General features: G+C 43.3%; 1 protein-coding gene across 2 annotated transcripts in view; it reads right to left on the bottom strand.

Annotated features, from left to right (window-relative positions):
- LOC126346580 (chitinase-like protein Idgf4) overlaps positions 1–18,737 on the bottom strand; it is a 93,621-nt gene extending 74,884 nt beyond the window's left edge. Inside the window, exon 1 of one of the 2 annotated variants that reach the window (XM_050002199.1) lies at positions 18,464–18,737. In XM_050002199.1, the coding sequence (XP_049858156.1) occupies positions 18,464–18,584 (121 nt within the window). In that variant the 5' untranslated portion in view covers positions 18,585–18,737. The remainder of the gene's footprint in view (positions 1–18,463) is intronic. The other variant, XM_050002200.1, reaches the window with a different exon arrangement.
- Positions 18,738–22,000: the final 3,263 nt, after the last annotated feature.

The following is a 22,000-nucleotide window of genomic DNA, read 5'->3' as shown; positions in this document are numbered from 1 at the left end:
TTCGCAGGTATCGAATGAAGGGTAGAGCCACGGGTCGTAACACATCTGAAATGTAACGCCCACTGTTCAAAGCGCCGTCAGTGCGAACTAGAGGTGACCGAGACGTGTAACCAATGGCACCTCATACCATCACGCCAGGTGATACGCCAGTATGGCGATGACGAATACACACTTCCAATGTGCGTTCACTGAGATGTCGCCAAACACGGATGCAACTATCATGATGCTGTAAACAGAACCTGGATTCATCCGAAAAAAAATGACGTTTTGCCATTCGTGCACCCAGGTTCGTCGTTGAGTACACCATCGCAGGCGCTCCTGTCTGTGATGCAACGTCAAGGGTAACCGCAGCCGTGGTCTCCGAGCTCATAGTCCGTGCTGCCGCAAACGTCGTCGAATTGTTCGTACAGACGGTTCTTGTCTTGCAAACGTGCCCGTCTGTTGACTAAGGGATCGAGACGTGACTGCACGATCCGGTCCAGCCATGCGGATAAGATGCGTGTCATCTCGACTGCTAGTGATACGAGGCCGCTTGGATCCAGCACGGCGTTCCGTATTACTCTCCTGAACCCACCACTGCTAACAGTCATCGGATCTTGGCCAACGCGAGCAGCAATTTCGCGATACGATAAACCGCAATCGCGATAGGCTACAATCTGACATTTATCAAAGTGGGAAACGTGATGGTACGCATTTCTCCTCCTTACACGAGGCATCACAACAACGTTTCACCAGGCAACGCCGGTCAACTGCTGTTTGTGTGTGAGAAATCGGTTGCTAACTTTCCTCATGTCAGCACGTTGTAGGTGTCGCCACCGGCGCCAACCTTGTGTGAATGCTCTGAAAAGCTAATCATTTGCATATCACAGCATCTTCTTCCTGTCGGTTAAATTTCGCGTCTGTAGCACGTCATCTTCGTGGTGTAGCAATTTTAATGGCCAATAGTGTATTTCCCCTTTTCCCATATCCTAAGACATGGTCACCTAGTTCAATTAAACACATTGTTGTTTTTCTAATGGACCTTCTGGTTCATGTTTAATGTGATCAAATGGTTTAAACGGCTCTTAGAACTATGGGACGTAACATCTTAGGTCATCAGTCCCCTAGAACTTAGAACTACTTAAACCTAACTAACCTAAGGACATCACACACAGCCATGCCCGAGGCAGGATTTGAACCTGCGACCGTAGCAGTCCCACGGTTCCGGACTGCAGCGCCTAGAACCGCACGGCCACCGCGGCCGGCTTAATGTGATCAGTAGTTGTTGAAATCATGTTCAGTGTCGATTTTTATATGGTGAAAATAAATGCTATTCATCTTTGCTTCAAGTTGTAGCACTAGTCATCTTCGAAGATTTTGTATGCTATGAATACAGATTTAAACAAGTAGTAAATTTAAATTCATGTAAGTCAGATGTTTATTACAAACAGTTAGAATCAGCAGTAATTTGTGCTAAATGCCAGACCTTGAACTAAATATCACAGGGCTAAATTCATTCCTCTAGATGAGGTTTTTCATATCTTTGGGAGTGGAGTAATGTGAAATTTCGAATGCACGCACATGAGTCAAAGGACAGTTAATAAGATAATAACTTCAACGAGTACTTCGCAAAGCCTTATGGTCATGGATTTTTCCTGAGAACTTTCCTGACAAGTCCGAACGCCCATATCCCGTCTCCGCCCTATCTCGACTGTACCTGCACAGAAAGATTATTAATAAACTTCCCTTTTCTTGAAACTTCCTCACAGATAACTATATATTCTGCTATTGCAACTAATACTATTTGCTAATATACTCTCTCCAATTAGTAAACAATAATATAGCAGTGACCTCATTACACTTGCAACCGATACTTCCGAGGTTACTTCTGCATGCTTACATGAGCATTTGCGTAGTACAGCGAGCCACTGTCTGTCTCTGAAGACGTCCTGTGACTAGTACAATACTGAAAGCCTCCTATTTCTCTTTAAACTTAAGCTGAGTACAAGCTGGTATGACTGCAGTATCAGGTCCCTGTAATCATTCCCCTTGTGTACATGATTTTCACCCATGAATGAATATTTAAGCTATCTGGCTTCTTTTTATGAGAAATTCGGAGATACGAAAGACTTTGATATGGCAACGATAAAAAGAGGGGATGCTGTACAGTAGCACCAACTCGCTTAAAGCTGGTAACACAACTTGAAATATACTGCATCCACCATTTCACGTAGGCCATTTGTATAACATCACGCCTACTTGTAAAAAGCCATTACTCACAAAAGTTACTCTCAAGATACTAAGGATTAGCACGTGGCTCGTTCTTAGCTCAGACATACCGTATGCACTCTGTGACTTGCATGCAAAAAAATAATTGCATAACTTGTTGATAACAGCTTTTCTTAACAACGATTTCACTGAATGCAGAACGTATTCCGTTAAGCGTGCTCACGTCAGTTATTGACTGTAGACAAAAGCTAAATGAGCACGTGGAAGCTGACTACTAAAGCATGACAAATTATAAGTGGTTTCTGGATGAGAAACTCTTGAAGGTAAATGGGAATAATTACTGATTATTATTCAAGAAAACCAACACGATAGATCAGCAATGAATTGACAGATGTTCTCCGTAGGATCACACGTAACACAATAATCACAAGTCATCAAAATAAGAACAAAAGGATCACCACGTAATTTTTGACATGGGAATACGAGTAATTGATGAAGAGTTGATCAATATGCACCCCATGTATAGTTCCACTGAATACAGTGGAGAAACGGCATGGCGACGCTGTGGTCAGTAGGTCCCACCGTAACAGCAACTACATCGCAATAATTTTCCATTCGTTCACAGGCGCCCACGAATAACTGGATCCTTTCTCGTCCCTAGGTATTTTCACCTTCTTATAAATATTTCACAGAAACAAAAATAATTTTGGTAAGAAAGCCGATTCCATAACCAACTATTGAAGATTAGTTCCTTGAATCAAAATAGTCCAAAAAACATCCGTGAAAGACCTCCGAAATTTCGTTGGTAGTGGTTCTGGCTGACCCTGTGTATCCACTCCATGCTCCGTTGGATTTTTGTCAATGCTAGGAAAGCATCTCGCTATATGGTAGCACTAGACGTCCAAAACTGCATATTACTTTAGTGGAACCTAAATGACCTAAGAACCACGTAAGGGTTAAGAGGATAATTAACAGTTTTTTGTGATGTGACTCACACTGAATTTTCGGGCCCTTTGCTGGAAACTATAAAGCCTCAGCATGTACTTTTACTGCAATTATTTCCATTCATTCGTGGCATATGCACTTTGTCACAACTACCGGTTTTGGGGCTAACCATCTTCAGTCTGATAAAATAAGGCCGGCCGGTGTGACCGAGCGGTTCTAGGCGCTTCAGTCTGGAACCGCGAGACCGCTGCGGTCGCAGGTTCGAATCCTGCCTCGAGCATGGATGTGTGTGATGTCCTTAGGTTAGTTAGGTTTAAGTAGTTCTAAGTTCTAGGGGACTGATGACCTCCGATGTTAAGTCCCTTAGTGCTCAGAGCCATTTGAACCATTTTTTTTTTTGATGAAATAAATATATAAGGAAAACCACAGATAGCAACTGAATTACACCAAACTTAATGAACTATAGTTCACATTAATTTTACAGGTAATATAGGTGTGATGTGCAAACATACCAGTTTTTGCTACTGCAAAGTATAAAATGTATCTTCTTGTAAATTTTGTGCTCTGTATGTACATGTCATTATTCTGAAAGTGCTGCAAATGCATAGTTTTAGCATCTTTATACAATCATATATAGGTAAAATAGAAGGTGTGCTTCATTCTGTCTGTTAATAGTATACTTTTAACGTAAGCAGTTATAAGGAAAACACATGAGTGTACATTAAAAAATGAACTGACAATTCATTAACATTATACAACTCGTCACATTTTTTTACACAATACTAATTCATTTTTGCTATCATTTCATAATTAAATTTATTTAGGGCGCACTTGGTACTTGTATTATGAGAAAAACTTTGTATTTTCTCATTAGAGAGGCATTTTCCTAGTGTGGTCTCTGGGACGCTCTTTGTCGGCAGGAGGCGAGCAGTGAATGTCGTTAGGATGATGTAAAGTCCCTTTGGTGTTGGGTTGTTTTTGCGGAAGTAATCATGCGGCCTCCTTTGCGCCTTTGTCCGCCGAGCCAGTGTCTCTTCTAGCCTTGAGCGAATGGCACCGTGCCGTCACTGCCATCCCCAGAGAATGACTGAGCACGGCATTTTTGCCTGTTCTTTTCGGACATCAGAGGACGAAAAGCCGAGACGCCACCCTACCAGTGTGGGAACGGCCATTGTTTTCACTCCAAAATTTTGTGCACCCAATCAAATTGAGTCGCCCTGTCACTGTGCTTGGTGAGAAGAAGCCGACCAATCGATTTGATCCTGCTTCATCCCACTACGAATCCCTTACTTGTTAACATGTGCTTTGTATGCCAAATGCGGAATGTTTCAACAGGGCCTCCCGTTTTTTCATGAAACTGAGTCGTCCCGCCCACACAATGTGTTTCTTTTATTTTTATTTTTTTAAGTTAGAGATTTTTCGAGAGAGATCTATGTTTTATGGTCATTCAGTCGCCACCCGTTGTGATAGTCCTTATCTCCTAGCCGACCTTAGGGACTGATGGGCACAAGGTTTACTGATTTCGAGGAAATGTAAGTGTTGCAGTTCTGGTAGTTCGATCCATATTCTGAGCAGCTCGCCACTTGCTTAGATTGTACGCAACTTGTGTTGCTTAATTTGATTATAATTTGTGGCATATTGTTGTATCGTTAACATTGATTTCGCGATCTGTTCAGATTAGGAGATCTTGTTGCTTCGTCTCCGTACACTTTTTCACACTTTTTGGTACCTTCTCATAGTGTTAGTGTCATTTTTTAATTCATATGAGTTTTAGAGAACTTCATTTTCTTTTAATTTTTCTTGCGATTTCTGTCATTCATTTGAGCTAATAAATATTTCTTAATCTCAGTCTTGACTTAGTTACCAAGGTCCTATACACTGTCCTACAACATTTCCAAGGTTAGGTGACCCACTAATAATAGAGATAAGCTGGCGCATACCTAAGCATGTTGTTCTCACTGTGGCGGCATTATCGATGAACACAGAGGCCAAACTCAACGATAAGATAGATTAGGAATTCAGAGAAAAGAGCGAGAATTGCACTCGCTCGTCTTGTATGATCAAAGATTTGTTTTTAACTAGCTTTGCACTTGCACACCCCGGCTCTCATACAGAACAGGAGCCCAACGCTCAAGCTATAAACGTAATAAAACTAAAAGAAAAGTGAGTATGTATCCTAACTTGTTCTCATTAAAATAAGACACATACTAGATGAAACGATCTGTATGTTCCACATTTGATTTAGGCATATATAATTGATATTTTTTGGAGTCATTAATCTTCTGATTAGTTCGATGTGCTCCGCCATCAAATCCCGTCTTGAATCAATCTCTTTATCTAAAGAGTAGCACTTGCACCCTACGTCCTCAATTACTTGTTGGACGTTTTCTAGTCTATGTCTTCCCCTCAAGTTTTTACCCTCTATAGTTCCCTCTAGTATCACGGAGTTTCTTTACTGATGTCGAAACACGCTTACTATTGTCCTGTCCCTTCTTCTTGCCGACCGCGGTGGTCTCGCGGTTCTAGGCGCGCAGTCCGGAACCGTGCGACTGCTACGGTCGCAGGTTCGAATCCTACCTCGGGCATGGATGTGTGTGATGTCCTTAGGTTAGTTAGGTTTAAGTAGTTCTAAGTTCTAGGGGACTAATGACCACAGCAGTTGAGTCCCAAAGTGCTCAGAGCCATTTGAACCATTTGAACCCTTCTTCTTGTCAGTGTTTTCCATACGTTGACTTCTTCACAGATTCTGCGAATGGCCTCTTCATTCCTTACGTTAACAGTCCACCTAATTTTCTACATCCTTTTACAACACCACTCTACTCAGTGCATAGTGTGCACTCATTATACTGTTCATTCAATTCGACAGGCCCTAAAATTCTTCTCCTGTTTGGCTGAGGATAGAAATGTCATCAGCGCATCTTATCGATGATATCCTTTCACTATGAATTATGACTCCATAATCTTTCTCATATTTCCGTGATTGCTTCTTCGATGTATAGATTGAACAGTAGGGGTGCAAGACCACCCTTTCGAGTCCCAACTCTTCATTCTTGATCTTCCAATCTTATTTTTCTTTCCTGATTCTTGTACATATTGATTATTACTCGTTTTTCACTGTAGATTACATTTATTTGTCTCAAAATTTCGAACTGCTTTCACCATTTTACGCTGTCAACGCTTTTTCTAGGTCGATAAATCCTATGGACGTGTCTTGATTTTCCTAAATTCTTACTCCCGTAATAACTGCGCCTCTGGTGCCGTCATCTTTTCTAAAGTGAAACTGATACACATTTAACACATCCTCAGTTTTATCTTCTGCTACTTTCGTTGAGACTGGAGACCACGAGTACGGTGTGAATATGCCACCGACCAAACGGAAGAAGCATGAAGCGATCAAAAAGGACGTGGGCCGAACGGCCAGAAGAGGCGGAAGAGTGTCAAATCCGTGAACAGGATGATGACGTCGAAACGTAGCAACTTAAGGAAACAATGAAACAACCTACGAATTACAGAGATGTTTGCTGAACGACGATGAGTCACCTGGTGCTTCATTTTGAAGCTGATGTAAATGCTTACAAGACACATACAGTGCCAATATGACCTCGCCTATTACGGTGATATACACTACTGGCCATTAAAATTGCTGCACCACGAAGATGACGTGCTACAGACGCGAAATTTAACCGACAGGAAGAAGATGCTGTCATATGTAAATGATTAGCTTTTCAGAGCATTCACACAAGGTTGGCGCCGGCGGCGACACCTACAACGTGCTGAGATGAGGAAAGTTTCCATCCGATTGCACATACACAAACAGCAGTTGACCGGCGTTGCCTGGTGAAACGTTTTTGTTATGCCTCGTGTAAGGAGGAGAAGTGCGTACCATCACGTTTCCGACTTTGATAAAGGTGGGATTGTAGTCTGTCGCGATTGCGGTTTATCGTGTCGCGACATTGCTACTCACGTTGGTCGAGTTCCAATGACTGTTCGCAGAAAATGGAATCGGTGGGTTCAGGAGGGTAATACGGAACGCCGTGCTGGATCCCAACGGCCTTGTATCACTAGCAGTCGAGATGACAGGCATCTTATCCGCATGGCTGTAACGGATCGGGCAGCCACGTCTCGATCCCTGAGACAATAGATGGGGACGTTTCCCAGACAACAACCATCTTTACGAACAGTTTGATGACTTTGCAGCAGCATGGACTATCAGCTCGGAGACCACGGCTGCAGTTACCATTGACGCTACATCACAGACAGGAGCGCCTGCGATGGTGTACTCAACGACGAACCTGGGTGCACGAATGGCAAAAAGTCATTTTTTCGGATGAATCCAGGTTCTGTTTACAGCATCATGATGGTCGCATCCATGTTTGGCGACATCGCGGTGAACGCACATTGCAAGCGTGTGTTCGTCATCGCCATACTGGCGTATCACCTGGCGTGATGGTATGAGGTGCCATTGGTTACACGTCTCGGTCACCTCTTGTCGCATAGACGGCACTTTGAACAGTGGACGTTACATTTCAGATGTGTTACGACCCGTGGCTCTACCCTTCATTCGATACCTGCGAAACCCTACATTTCAGCAGGATAATGCACGACCGCATGTTGCAGGTCCTGTACGGGCCTTTCTGGATACAGAAAATGTTCGACTGCTGCCTTGGCAAGCACTTTCTCATCCAGATCTCTCACCAATTGAAAACGTCTGGTCAATGGTGGCCGAGCAACTGGCTCGTCACAATACGCCAGTCACTACCCTCGATGAACTGTGGTATCGTGTTGAAGCTGCATGGGCAGCTGTACCTGTACACGCCATCCAAGCTCTGTACCCAAGCGTATCAAGGCCGTAAATACGGCCACAGGTGGTTGTTCTGGGTACTGATTTCTCAGGATCTATGCACCCAAATCGTGTGAAAATGTAATCACATATCAGTTCTAGTATAATATATTTGTCCAATGAATACCCGTTTATCATCTGCATTTCTTCTTGGTGTAGCATTTTTAATGGTCGGTAGTGTACGTCAATCGTTGAAGGAGACCTCTAGTCCAGAAACAACTTGACAGGTGGGTGGGATCTCTGTGACAGCCTGTCGAAACTCAAAGCAAATCAGCGTCATGAGTACACGAAACACGTAGCACCAGCATGTTAGGATGTACTGGCAGTAAATTATTCTATCGGCAAATTTTACATGTAGCTGTTTTCTTTATTTTTTTCAGACAAAGCACAACTATTTAGCTCTATGAGTAAAGACATATTTAACTTTCATTTTAATTCGCTTTGCACAAAGTACGAGGGCATGCTGAGAAATAATGCCTCCGGTTTTCTTATGTCAAAACTCTTCAAGCTTTCTTAAATAAAACGAATTTCATCAACATTGTACAGCTTCGGTCTTCATGACTACATATTTATTTCTCAACATAGTCACCCCTGCCACAAACACTTTTCTCCCAATGAGAGACCAGTTTCTTTATACCGTCACTATAGACTTGTTAACGAAACCACAGCGTCGCCTCTGTTAGCACTACTTCATCACTATCAAAGCAAAGTCCTCGAATATGTTCTTTCAGTTTTGGAAACGGATGAAAGTCGAGTGGGGCCAAGCCGGGAAGTATGGAGGACGATCGATGACACAGTAAACGCAACGTGCCGGATTGTTGCAGACGTGGCAGTGCTCTTGTGTAATCTGGTATTGTCATGTTGAAAGAGAGGGTTCTCCGTGTGCGGAAGAACTCTTCGAATTCGTGCTTTCTGTTTTCTCACGCACCGACACAATTAAGTAACACACCGCCATGTTACACACTATAATTCGGAGCCCTCTAGCGGCAGACTTAACAACGTCGGTCAGCTAAGCGGGAAATTCGACCGTATAACATGTATAGCACGTAATATGTCAACCGATATTGAGAACAGAATAAAAAATTCTGGGCCATTACTTTTCAGCGCACTCTTTTATATTCTCCTGAACACTATGTTCGATTCGCATTAGCAAACTTATATTGCTTAGCACACAAGTTATGTTATGTTTTGTTATGTTAACCGGAGACCTAGAAACGACGGAGAGGCTGCGCCCCCGCCGCAGCTGCCTTGGTTCGCAACCCCACGACGACTACCGCAGTCCACTTCACCCTTCCGCCGCCCCACACCGAACCTAGGGTTATTGTGCGGTTCGGCCCCTGGTGGAAGCCCCCCCACCCCTCTCCGGGAACGTCTCACACCACAGACGAGTGTAACCACTATGTTTGCGGTACTGGTGGTGTACGCGTACGTGGAGAACTTCTTTGCGCAGCAGTCGCCGACATAATGTAGCTGAGGCGGAATAAGAGGAACCAGCCCGCATTCGCCGAGGCAGATGGAAAACCGCCTAAAAACCACCCACAGACTGGTCGGCTCACCGGACCTCGACACTAATCCGCCGGGCGGATTCGTGCCAGGGACCGGCGCTCCTTCCAGCCTGGAAAACCGTGCGTTAGACCAGTGGAGGTGGTTCGTGTGGTTCAGTGATACGGAAGCTGTACCAAAAGTGTAACTTCAAAAGAGAGGTATCTTTCGAGAGACCTGGAGACACCAGACAAACCTGTGGTGTCTTTTCAGTAGTTGCAGGGGCAAAATTTCGAACGAATGACTGATTAGCCTTGTAAAATTAGCCAACATGAGCTTATTGTGTTGGCACTGTGAATGGCTGAATGCAAGAGCATGCAGCTCTACTACAGGATTTAATGGTGATGACATCTGCTTGGGTGAAATATACCATAGAGGAAATAGTCCCCATTTGGACGTCTGGAAACTACTCTGGAAGATGTCGTCGTCACAAAACTCAACACTCCCATTTTTTTGGTCAGAGCATGGGATATAAGACCCATTAATTGAGTAGGAAGGTTAAAGAATTTAAATAGGGGAATAACTATGTCGAAGTTAGATATAGTGGGAATCAACGTTCCATAAATCAGTTTAGATGTGGAAATATCTGATTTAAGGATTTACTGCGTCTTACACCAAGTGTGGTACAGAGATTAGCTATGGACGTTCAAAAATTCCGCTTTACCGGAAGGTTTATAGTATAAACATTGTGTGTGTGTGTGTGTGTGTGTGTGTGTGTGTGTGTGTGTGTGTGATTGAGTGAGTGATGCCAATGATGAAGCTTACGTATTTAAGAAGTGGAGATATTGCGTATTACACCCTTTATGAAATGGCGCTAATTTCAGATCGTTTAGATACTTTTGAGCATGACACCATAATGGCCACTATCAGATGTAAGCGAGTTCCGTCTTCTTTGAATTTTTTTTTAATTTTAATTTTTGTTTTGTTTCCGACAGTCGCAGCTAGTTTAGTTCCGCCATTTTCCATGTTTAAATTTATCGTCAGCACCATGTTGCACATTTAAACTTCTCATGAGCGCCATCTTGGTTTGTGTCTTTAAAGTGGGGCTTCGCTCCTCTCGACACTAGCTGTGTGTAAAGTGCACCAGGATCGTCGTAGCTATACTACTATTGTGGTTCTCTTAAAGGCGGCACACGACTTGGAAGAGCAATTGATCGGATTGAAAAAGATTCAGTAAGATGAAAATCAACAACATTAAAGCAAGGGTAATTAATTATAGTCAAATTAAATCAGGTGTTACTGATGGAACTAGATTAGGAAATGAGGCAACGAGTTGTCGATGAGTGGTGCTATTTGGGCAGCAACTGACGATGGCCGAAGTGGAGAGGATACAAAACGCATTCTTGCAATATCTAGAAAATCATTTCTGAAAAAGAGGAATTTGTTAATACCTAATATAAATTTAAGTGCTAGCAAGTGTTTTCTGAAGGCATTTGTCTGGAGTGAACTTGGGAGACAAACAGTATAGACAAGAAGAGAATCGAAGATCTTGAAATGTGGTGCCACAGAAGAATGCCGGAGATTACGTCAGTAGATCTAATCCAAAAAGTGGGGATATTAAATCGATTGGGGGGAAGAAAATTATTTAATAACTAGATTAAAGAAGAAATCGATAGACAGGACACGTCTGGTCAGTTTGGCAGTGGAGAGAAACCTGAGGTGGAGGTGGGGGTTGGGGTAGAAGTTGTGGAGGGAGGCTTAGGCTTGAATATAGTAAGCAGATTGAAATGGCTGTAGGCTGCGGTAGCTGCGCAGAGGCGAAGAGGCTTGGTGAACGTAGACTAGCGTGGAAAGCTGCGTCAAACCAGTCTTCGAAATGTACAGCACAACAACAGTAATAACATTTGAATTCTGGACATCAACCCTGACTTCTGTGAGAGCATAAAACACTTTTTCAAACATCATGCGTATTGACTAACATCTACGTGTAGTATCTCTTCCCAAAACCATTATTTTGAAGATAATAAAATACAGTAAAATGAGGTTTGTTATGTCTTTATTATATCTGTTGTAGCCAGACAGTGTTACAACAATTCCACACTGTGCTGCTATTGAGCCTGGCACGTGTGTGTTTGTTTTCTAAACATCTCATTTTTGCCCAATATATGACGAGTTCCTCAGACTCATTATGTATGTTATGAATTTCTTCAGGCTGATAATGCTCTACTGCGTATAAAGTTTTCAGTACTAGACTAATTTCAAAATGTACTCCGAAGATCATGTGTTATCGCTTACGTGACCGGTTGCTGACCTCTACGAACGCACAGTTCCGTGAATATTCTGGGAGCTCAGCGTATCGTAATACGCGATAAAGAACCTGACTGATCAATTTCCGAAAGTCTTTTGCAATAGCTTTCCAGATTATATTCAGTGTATAAAAATATGTTACTGCTCATGTCGAAAATATCACCTGTACAAGGTGTTTTTAAATTGTGGCCTGAAGAATTGAGTTGCACTACATCAGTGTTTTGGCTTAAAGTAAGTGTCGAGAGCCTTCTACACTTTTGCCTGTTATGGGACACTTGTTACGTTCCTACGTATGCACTACGCCCAACGTTTTCCACACTCCATACTATTACTTCCATTTTTGTATGCCTCTTAACTTTTCCTCTATGCAGCTCTATCCTGTGCTAAGATAATTACTCCAAAATGTCTCTCAACAGTGCCACTAGTCTCCAGTTTCTCGTGGTAAAGCCTTTCATAACGTTGTTTCCTTATTAAAGGACCAAAAATATCGTGACAGATAAGCTACAGCACTTTATACTGGATGGCGAGCCATCCTACTTGTAGTAAAGTAGTTACTGTTCATATTATACATGAATGGTCATTAATAATTTAGCGAGTGGTACCTGTTGCAATATTTGACTATTTCTAGAACAAAGTAAGTTCTAACCGACAAAAATGTTAGTAATATCCAGTTATATCTCAACAAAGTATCAAACTGACGCGAAGTCTACCAGTTAGTCCTCAATATAGAGGAATTCAAACTTGAGCTTTTCACGACACAAGGCATAATTCGAGTACGGGATTAATTAGTAACAAATAGTCATGCCACACAGACAGTTGGGAACAGCAGTGTGTAGAGATATGAAGGAGAGCCACCATAAGGTACAGAAAATGGCACGCTACGACTTATCGGTGTGATACAAGTAAGCGCCTCGTACGAGGTCAAGGTCACAACGAAAATCCCGAGAAACCACACAATATGGGACTGAACACTATGGGACTTAACGTCTGAGGTCATCAGTCCCCTAGGCTTAGAACTATTTAAACCTAACCTAAGGACATCACACATACCCATGCCCGAGGCAGGATTCGAACGTGCGACCGTAGCAGCAACGCGGTTCCGGACTGAAGCGCCTAGAACCGCACGGCCACAGCGCCCGGCCCTCACAATTTTCGGACTTATTTCAGCTTTTCGCTTTTATTTCGGAAACTATGCGTCCTTCGAAGAAAATGATTGGTTCTCGTTACTGCAATGAAACCCGCCGCTCCTGGCTTCTGTACCCAGGTCAGTGTGGGTGTAGGCCGGCAGGACTGTTGTGCATGAAACTTCGCCAGCAATGTGCAGGGTCGTACTCCAACGTTGACGACAGTTTTCATGTAGGAGACTAAGACGAGCTGGACGAGTCCTTTGCAGTGCAACTGAAGCTGAAGGTCGTGTAATACCTCGCAGAATTATGCATCTTTACTGATCGATTCTTCTCTATGATAACATTAATAATTCAATAACTGTTTTTTCGGTTGAAAAACAGCAATAACGCGCGGTTCCGCCTTGACCTTGTACTGTCCCTTATACTTTGCTTGGATCTTTTATTGTCCGAGAGCCTTCCAGATGACTTCGGTATCGGCATTTTTCTCCATACATCGACAGTTCACTACACAACTTATCTGTCTTTTGTATCCATATTCTATCACTAAATGCCTTCTTTCTTTTTACTTGAAGTGACGATCCAAATCTGGGCTCGACATTCACTCATTTCAAGCCACATGTATATCATTACCTATAGATTTCGTATTCATTGTTCTATTCAGAGCGATGTGCCTAATATTTTGTGGATGTCGTTCGTTAATGTTTTCATCAAACATGATTATGTGTTTACATTATTCCCAAAATGAACCCAACATACTGTATGCACGGCACGTAATGTTCAATTATTAATACAAACAAATGTGCTTAAGTGATAAAAGGATGCTTCGCTGTGTTTCCTTTCGAACTGCTACCTAATAATTGCACTGCGTTGCACCTAATTTAATTCCTGAAGCAGAAGTGGATGAGTTAAACATCTGAATTGAAACCGTCTTAGGACGGAAAAGTTACATTTCTGGATATATGTTCCTATTCAAAATATTAAATACGCTCTCCCCTCTACAGGTCCTAGAAGCATATAACGGGAATTCCCGAATGCACTGAGTACAAAGGAGGACGGTCCGAATAATCGTAGACGTTTCACTGGTGGGAGGAAAAAATGTCCAGACATATTAACTGGCAGATACTGAAAGCCGCTGTACATTTTTCAAGAACCTACTCTGGAATCGTCCTCTTTCGTAAGTGAGTGGTCTGTGTAGATGACTGCCATACGAAGGACCCGTATTCGATTCCCGATACTGCCATGGATTTTTCCTTAGTGAGAGGACTGGTACGGGTTATATTCGGCCTCGTAAAGTCAATTGAGGAACAAACCTGATGGAGAGGTAGCGGCCTCACTGTCTAAACGACGACAGTGGTCGGAAGTGCGGTGTCGTGTCGCCTTATGGCATCCGCATGACGCCGCATCGTGGAAAATGAGATGGCGGCTGATGAACATGGCGTGGTCTTCACGGTCTGTTCGCGTAGTTTCTTTTCTATTTTTCCAACTTATAAATCTTCAAGGACCTTCTTTCGGGACAGACGTTACAAATATTCTTTAGCCCCTTAACAATCTATCTGGTAGAGGCAGTACAATTGAAATTAAGCTAACCACATCTCACAAAGAGTCGTACAAGCAGCTGCTGATCCTCCTCTCAATCAGTGAACAGAAGGAAAAAATAGCCTGATGAGACAAAACATTGTGAGCACTACCCAATGAGAGACTGATTTTAGCATGGAGGCATCGCAGTCACCTGACGCGGTAAGGAAAGTACAGCGGAGCAGAGACGAATGGGAAATCATTCTGGCAACAAGTGCTGGACATAGGGAAATCTATTTACATAAGCGATTTTGAAAAGGGTAGATTGCTATAGGCGCCAGGGAGCGTGCATCACGGAAGTGGCAAACCTGGTCAGCTGTGCTTTTGCTGCTGTCACGAGCGCCTATGGAAGGTGGTTGAAGGTCGGTGAAACCACAAGTAGGCGACTTGATGTTTGACGTGGACGTCCCATCGTAAAAAACTTAAGGTCGGAGGCTTACCTGCTCTGTAAAATAGGATAGAATGCGATTCGTTTAAGATCTGACGATAGAGGAGAGTCTTAGTGCAGGCGCAAGTGTTGAGTGCACATTGTTAAACACAGGGCTCTACAGCAGTCAGTTCCTACGTGTATGTAAATTGACGCCATCAATTACAAATGGCACGGCATAATCGAGTTTGGTCTGTGGACGTACAGTAATACGTCGTGTGGTTGGAAGAAATTTTTTTTAATACACTTGGTCTATGGTAATGTCCGAGTACACCGTCATCTTGACTAACGAGTGGCGCACCAGGGACGTAGGGCGGTGGGGGCAAAATTATAGCATATGAAGATGGTATCTGTTCTTTCGGACATGATACCATCTTCATGTAGTTAAGGCTAACAGACCATTGACGTCCTTCTTCTGTGCTGGATGCACACGCATTGCCCCAACTCTTGCGGGGCTCGGTAAGATTGTCTGCCGCGACTAATGAATGTAATGGGCAGGGGCACTGCGAGTATAGTGTGTGGACCTTAAGTTGGGAATGTGGGTCTCACGGGGAGTGTGCAAGGGATAAATCCCTGCAGTCGCACTGCCCTGTGTGCCCTCGGTGGCTTAGATGGTTCAAATGGCTCTGAGCACTATGGGACTCAACTGCTGTGGTTATCATTCCCCTAGAACTTAGAACTACTTAAACCAGCTAACCCAAGGACATCACACACATCCATGCCCGAGGCAGGATTCGAACCTGCGACCGTAGCAGTCGCACGGTTCCGGACTGCGCGCCTAGAACCGCGAGACCACCGCGGCTGGCTGGCTTAGATGGATAGACAATCTGCCATGTAACCAGGAGATCCCAGGTTCGAGTCGCGGACGGGGCAGACATTTCCAACTGTCCCCGTTCATGTATATCAACGCCTGTTGACAGCTTAGGGTCTTGATTTACATATCGTTTCAAAATTATAGTATGTGGGCCATTCAAGCGCTCTTCCACGAGACATGTGGCAGTAATGGAAAGCACCGTGACAGGTGTGGACTACGTGAACGCTGTTTTTACGGAGCACCTACATCCCTTCATGCTTGACGTCTTCATGACGCCAATGGCACTTTCCAATAGGATAACTGAGTCACGAAGCCACAATCGTGATACCGTGGTTTGAGGTGTATAGCAGTGAACTCAGGTTGATACTTTGGTGATGAAATTCGCTTGATCCCAATTCAATTGAATGCATATCGTACGCGCTATTGGCGTCAGCTTCGTGTCCACAAAACACCAGCCCGTAATCAGATGTATTTTCAAGGCAGTATCTAGTTCCATGAGGCCACATCGTAATTCAGGCCCATGAGTGAAAATGAATTCTCTTTCTTTAAGTAATTTCCTGTGATGATTGTTTGTGACAGAAGGCAGATGCCTATCTTTCACGGGCAGGCTCAGCCATTTACACCATCCGAGATTTCTTCACAGACTGGCTCAAAGCTTCAGCTTAGACCCATAAGAGAACTTGAGAGCAAGTGTATATTATTAAAGGTCATCAGTCCCCTAGAACGTAGAACTACTTAAACCTAACTAACTTAAGGACATCACACAAATCCATGCCCGAGGCAGGATTCGAACCTGCGAACGTAGCAGTCGCGTGGTTCCCGACTGAAGCGCCTAGACCCGATCGGCCACACAGTTCGGCTTCTGCTTTTTATGTAATAGACAATTTGATGTGTACCACCAAAAACACTGTCTTAAAAATTCAATTTGCTGGAATTAATTCCGTCCATTTAGTCATCATCCGGTAGGCTTTAATGCCTGAAATGATATATATAGCAGATGTCCATTATTTCAATATATATACAGTGTGATTCAATTTAAGACGACTAAATATCTCGACACATCGTATGAAAAAAAAAATGTTATCGTGAAAAATTAATATTGGCAAAGAGGACACCTGTCTGTGCTATAAGTACTCATTTGGTAACCACCCCGTATGTGTGGCCGCTATCAACTTTGTATTTTAAAATGAGTTCCTCCCCCCTCCCACCCGTATTTTGTCTATTCGGATTCTACGCCAAAAATTACATACGGTTTATTGAAACCATTGTTACTCATTCGTGGACAATGGCTGGTGATCGATAAATATCATGTGTGATCGTTTTTGCAAGTATGAGTTGACATTTTTGATTCTACATTTCACTTTCGATGTAATGGTTCCTATTTATGTTCGAAATTTACCTTAGTGTTGCAAATTTGATTTTACAGTACAATATTATTAGTGGTTTGAAAGTCTGTTTGGAAATCATGTTTAGCGTCATCATGAAACAATAACGTGAATGTAATAATTTTCTTTTCCCATCGGCATGCTTGGTGAGTCCCCTTGCCTCTGACGATTGTGGTGCTTGATTTCGGTTAGCCCCCTAGGTTCTCACCTTAGCAGTGCTTGACTTGGGTGAGTATCCTTGACAAGTGCGTCTGTCACTACAACTTCATGATCATTTTACCTTGTTACAATTCCTCTTTTAGCTGCATAGAGGGCAGTGCGAGAGTTAACGTCGTTTGGATCGAAACAAACACCGAGATTTGTCACCCTGATGGGGGAGGGGGGGAGGGAGGTGGTTCGAGGGCAGCCATCGAAACCAAGCATTCCGATGATTTGGGCATCTCATCACAATTAACGTCGTAGGGAAGAGAAAACTACGTTACCATACAGCATACAAGTAGCTTATTCATGAGAAATGCCAATGTCTAGCCATATTATCTGCACTGTACAATCTCATCTGCAACATTCAACCAACGTTTCAGTATCAGTATCAACCGTTACAGCACAAACGTTTACATTTATCTCGTAAATGAAATGTAGAATTAAATGCGTCTGTTCGTAATTGCAAAGACAGGCGCACAGGTTGTTGATCGATTACAGCCGAAAATACAATAACATCTGTATGGGAGGGGGTGGGGGGGGGGGGGGAGCGGTCCGATTTGAAAGTAGAAAGTTAACCCCGTACACGTAGGGGGGGGGGGGTTCTGAGGTGGCCGATTATAGCACAGACAGATGCCCCCGTTATTAAAATTAATTTTTCACCTAGAACATTTTTTCATACGACGCATTGTTCCCGAGATATTTAGTTGTCTCAAGTCAAGACAAACATCATGCATATTTTAATGCTGTGTAACATATCTTGCAATAATGGACATGTGCTATACAGCATTATGAGTTAAGAGCTTGATGAAGTAAATTTGCAAAAACAAGTTGCAGCGCATTAAAGCTTTATAGCAGCTCTTTGGTGTAAGATATTAAAATTTCTGTTATTGGAGTTGTATAGTACAACCTAAAGAAGTGAAAACCATGCTGTTTTTACATTTTGTGTGCTACGACATGTTTATATTACTCGGAATATTCATCCATTTCCCTGAAGCGCGTCAGCTGTGCCCTCTACATTATCTTTTCATTACGAAACGTCTGACGTCATCATACTCTTGTATGACATCACTTCCGTTACAGTCGTCCTTCGCTCCACCCTCCCTTCCTTAGACAACATGGACGTTACAAAACATAAGACACTCTGGAGGTTACCTGGTCGTCTGAGGGCAGCACCATCGAAGTAACACACGATGCAGCGGTTGGAGGCAACGACGGCGTGGGCGGCAGACCAGAACATGGCCACAGCCGTCAGAAGCAGCAGGATCTTCGCCATGGCGGGGAATACCACACTGTGCGATGTGTTGCGGTGCAGACGCCAGCTGTTTACCAGCGATGGCGGGGGGCACCGCTGCCGAACGGGTCGGGAGGGGAGTTGTGACGTCACTTAAAGGTGGCTCCGGCGCATCCGCCAGCGCACTTCTTCCTCCTGCCAATCGTAAAAGCAGCTTCAATGTTGCGCGGAACTGGACTTGTACAGAAGTTTACCCTTCAAGGTGAAAACTAGAGGTCAGTCAGTCAAATCGATGTCCTTAGACATTACACTGGACTAAAACGAATACGAAATCTTTGGAGACCATATTCCAGCATACATTCCACTTAATTGGTAGAAGATGGAGCTAACTTTACTCTGTAAGATCATAATTGGATTGGATAGCGTCTCCTTCGGAATATGAGTGACGGAAGACGGAAGAAAAGTGAGAAATTAAAGTCTTGTCGACAATGTGATCATCTGATGCGATGAGAACTTGGCGATAAAACTGAATATTTTTGACCTTGCTAATAGAGCTGTCTTAAATTTCAGATGAAGCAGTCTGACGTAAACTGCAGAAGTCCAAAATGTGCATCATCAGATAAAAATTTCAATCCCAGACAGTCAGGTTAGAGTCCAGGCAGCGAGAACACATAACAACACAGCTTCCAATGCTACTCCAGGTGTGCTTGTACATACAACGTGTGTCAGTGTAATGGTCACGCCTAAAAGTGAATTAAATTAGCCCTGCTATTGGCAACCTGCAACCGGGAGTATCATGGGAATAAATCTCTAAATTAGGATAATACTCTTATTTAATCAGTATCACTATTTGGAATCTAATCCCAGAATTTTTTTTATCCAATCCAGCACTAAAAATGCAGAGTGAACAGGTATTGACATAAAACATTAGCTCCTAGTCATTAATCTAAATTTGAGATCGGTGAAACATCTATGATTTGACACGAAATCGCGCCCCTTCTATTCAACAGGAACACTAGGTGGTTGATGGAAATGGAAATGAGCGGTGGGCGTCATTGGCCGGGAGGCCTCTTGCAGGGCAGGTCCGGCCTCCTTGGTGCAGGTCTTATTACATTCGACGCCACATTGGGCGACCTGTGTACCGGATGACGATGAAACGATGATGAGGGCATCACAACACCCAGCACCTGAGCGAAGAATATCCCCGACCCAGCTGGGAGTCATACCCTGGCCCTTAGGACGGCAATCCGTCATGCTGACCACTCAGCTATCGGGGCGGACAACGTGTTTGATACCAATCAGCATCGAAGTTAAGAAAGCATCAAAAATGTTCAGATGTGTGTGAAATCCTAAGGGACCAAATTGCTGAGGTCATCGGTCCTTAGACTTAAATACTACTCAACTTACGCTAAGACCAACACACACACCCGTGCCCGAGGGAGGACTCGAACCTCCGGCGGGTGGGGCTGCGCAATTAGTGACATGACGCCTCAAACCGCACGGCCACTCCGCATGTAAGAAAGCCACCATCCTGACTAACACGGACAGTAAAGACCTCAGAAATCAAGAAAATGGAACTTAACACATTTGCTACTAAAGATGCGTGTCTGCCGATGCATGGTGCGTATGTCACCAAATTCAGTGCTGCTCGCCGACGTGAATCCAAAGTGCGTTGCGTAGCTGTAAATTATGACAATAGAGAGAATGTGAACCAGCAGTTGCAAACTCCTAGGGTCAGTGCTAGACACGAATCAACGATTCTGCTTGCTCAAAAGTCAGGAGTGCGTGTCGTAAACAAAGCACTTGGTAATGTCTTAGTCTCCGCAAAGAAGCATAGACTCGTTTCTCTGCTCACAGAGAAATGAATGAATCCAGTCCTAGTGACGAAGTCAGAGGGCAGCAGCCTTTTCAGTAGTTGCAGGGGCAACAGTCTGGATGATTGACTGATCTGACCCTGTAACACTAACCAAAACGGCCTTGCTGATGTGGTACTGCGAACGGCTGAAAGTAAGGGGAAATTACAGCCGTAATTTTTCCCGAGGGCATGCAGATTTACTGTATGATTAAATGATGCTGGCGTCCTCTTGGGTAAAATATTCCGGAGGTAAAATAGTCTCCCATTCGGATCTCCGGGCGGGGACTACTCAAGAGGATGTCGTTATCAGGAGAAAGAAAAACTGGTCGGAGCGTGGAATGTCAGATCCCTTAATCGGGCAGGTAGGTCAGAAAATTTAAAAAGGGAAATAGATAGGTTAAAGATAGATATAGTGGGAATTAGTGAAGTTCGGTGGCAAGAGGAACAAGACTTTTGGTCAGGTGAATACAGGGTTATAAATACAAAATCAAATAGGGGTAATGCAGGAGTAGGTTTACTAATGAATAAAAAAATAGGAGTGCGGGTAAGCTACTACAAACAGTATAGTGAACGCATTATTGTGGCCAAGATAGACACGAAGCCCAAACCTACTACAGTAGTACAAGTTTATATGCCAACTAGCTCTGCAGATGAAGAAATTGATGAAATGTATGATGAGATAAAAGAAATTATTCAGGTAGTGAAGGGAGACGAAAATTTAATAGTCATGGGTGACTGGAATTCGAGAGTATGAAAAGGGAGAGAAAGAAACATAGTGGGTGAATATGGCTGGGGGGAGAGAAATGAAAGAGGTGGCCGCCTGGTAGAATTTTGCACAGAGCATAACTTAATCATAGCTAACACTTGGTTCAAGAATCATAAAAGTAGGTTGTATACATGGAAGAATCCTGGAGATACTAGAAGGTATCAGATAGATTATATAATGGTAAGACAGAGATTTAGGAACCTGGTTTTAAATTGTAAGACATTTCCAGGGACAGATGTCGACCCTGACCACAATCTATTGGTTATGAACTGTAGATTAAAACTGAAGAAACTGCAAAAGGGTGGGAATTTAAGGAGATGGGACCTGGATAAACTGAAAGAACCAGAGGTTGTATAAAGTTTTAGGGAGAGCATAAGGGAACAATTGACAGGAATGGGGGAAAGAAATACAGTAGAAGAAGAATGGATAGCTTTGAGGGCAGCAGACGATCAAGTAGGTAAAAAGACGAGGGCTAGTAGAAATCCTTGGGTAACAGAAGAGATACTGAGTTTAATTGATGAAAGGAGAAAATACAAAAATGCAGTAAGTGAAGCAGGCAAAAAGGAATACAAACGTCTCAAAAATGAGATCGACAGGAAGTGCAAAATGGCTAAGCAGGGATGGCTAGAGGACAAATGTAAGAATGTAGAGGCTTATCTCACTAGGGGTAAGATAGATACTGCCTACAGGAAAATTAAAGAGACCTTTGGAGAAAAGAGAACCACTTGCGTGAATATCAAGAGCTCAGATGGAAACCCAGTTTTAAGCAAAGAAGGGAAAGAAGAAAGGCGGAAGGAGTATATAGAGGATCTATACAAGGGCGATGTTCTTGAGGAC

Source organism: Schistocerca gregaria, chromosome 1 (assembly GCF_023897955.1).
Source record: "Schistocerca gregaria isolate iqSchGreg1 chromosome 1, iqSchGreg1.2, whole genome shotgun sequence".
NCBI classification, from domain to species: Eukaryota; Metazoa; Arthropoda; class Insecta; order Orthoptera; family Acrididae; genus Schistocerca; species Schistocerca gregaria.
The sequence above is the reverse complement of the archived record's forward strand: the minus strand, read 5'-3'. Positions and strand labels throughout refer to the sequence as shown.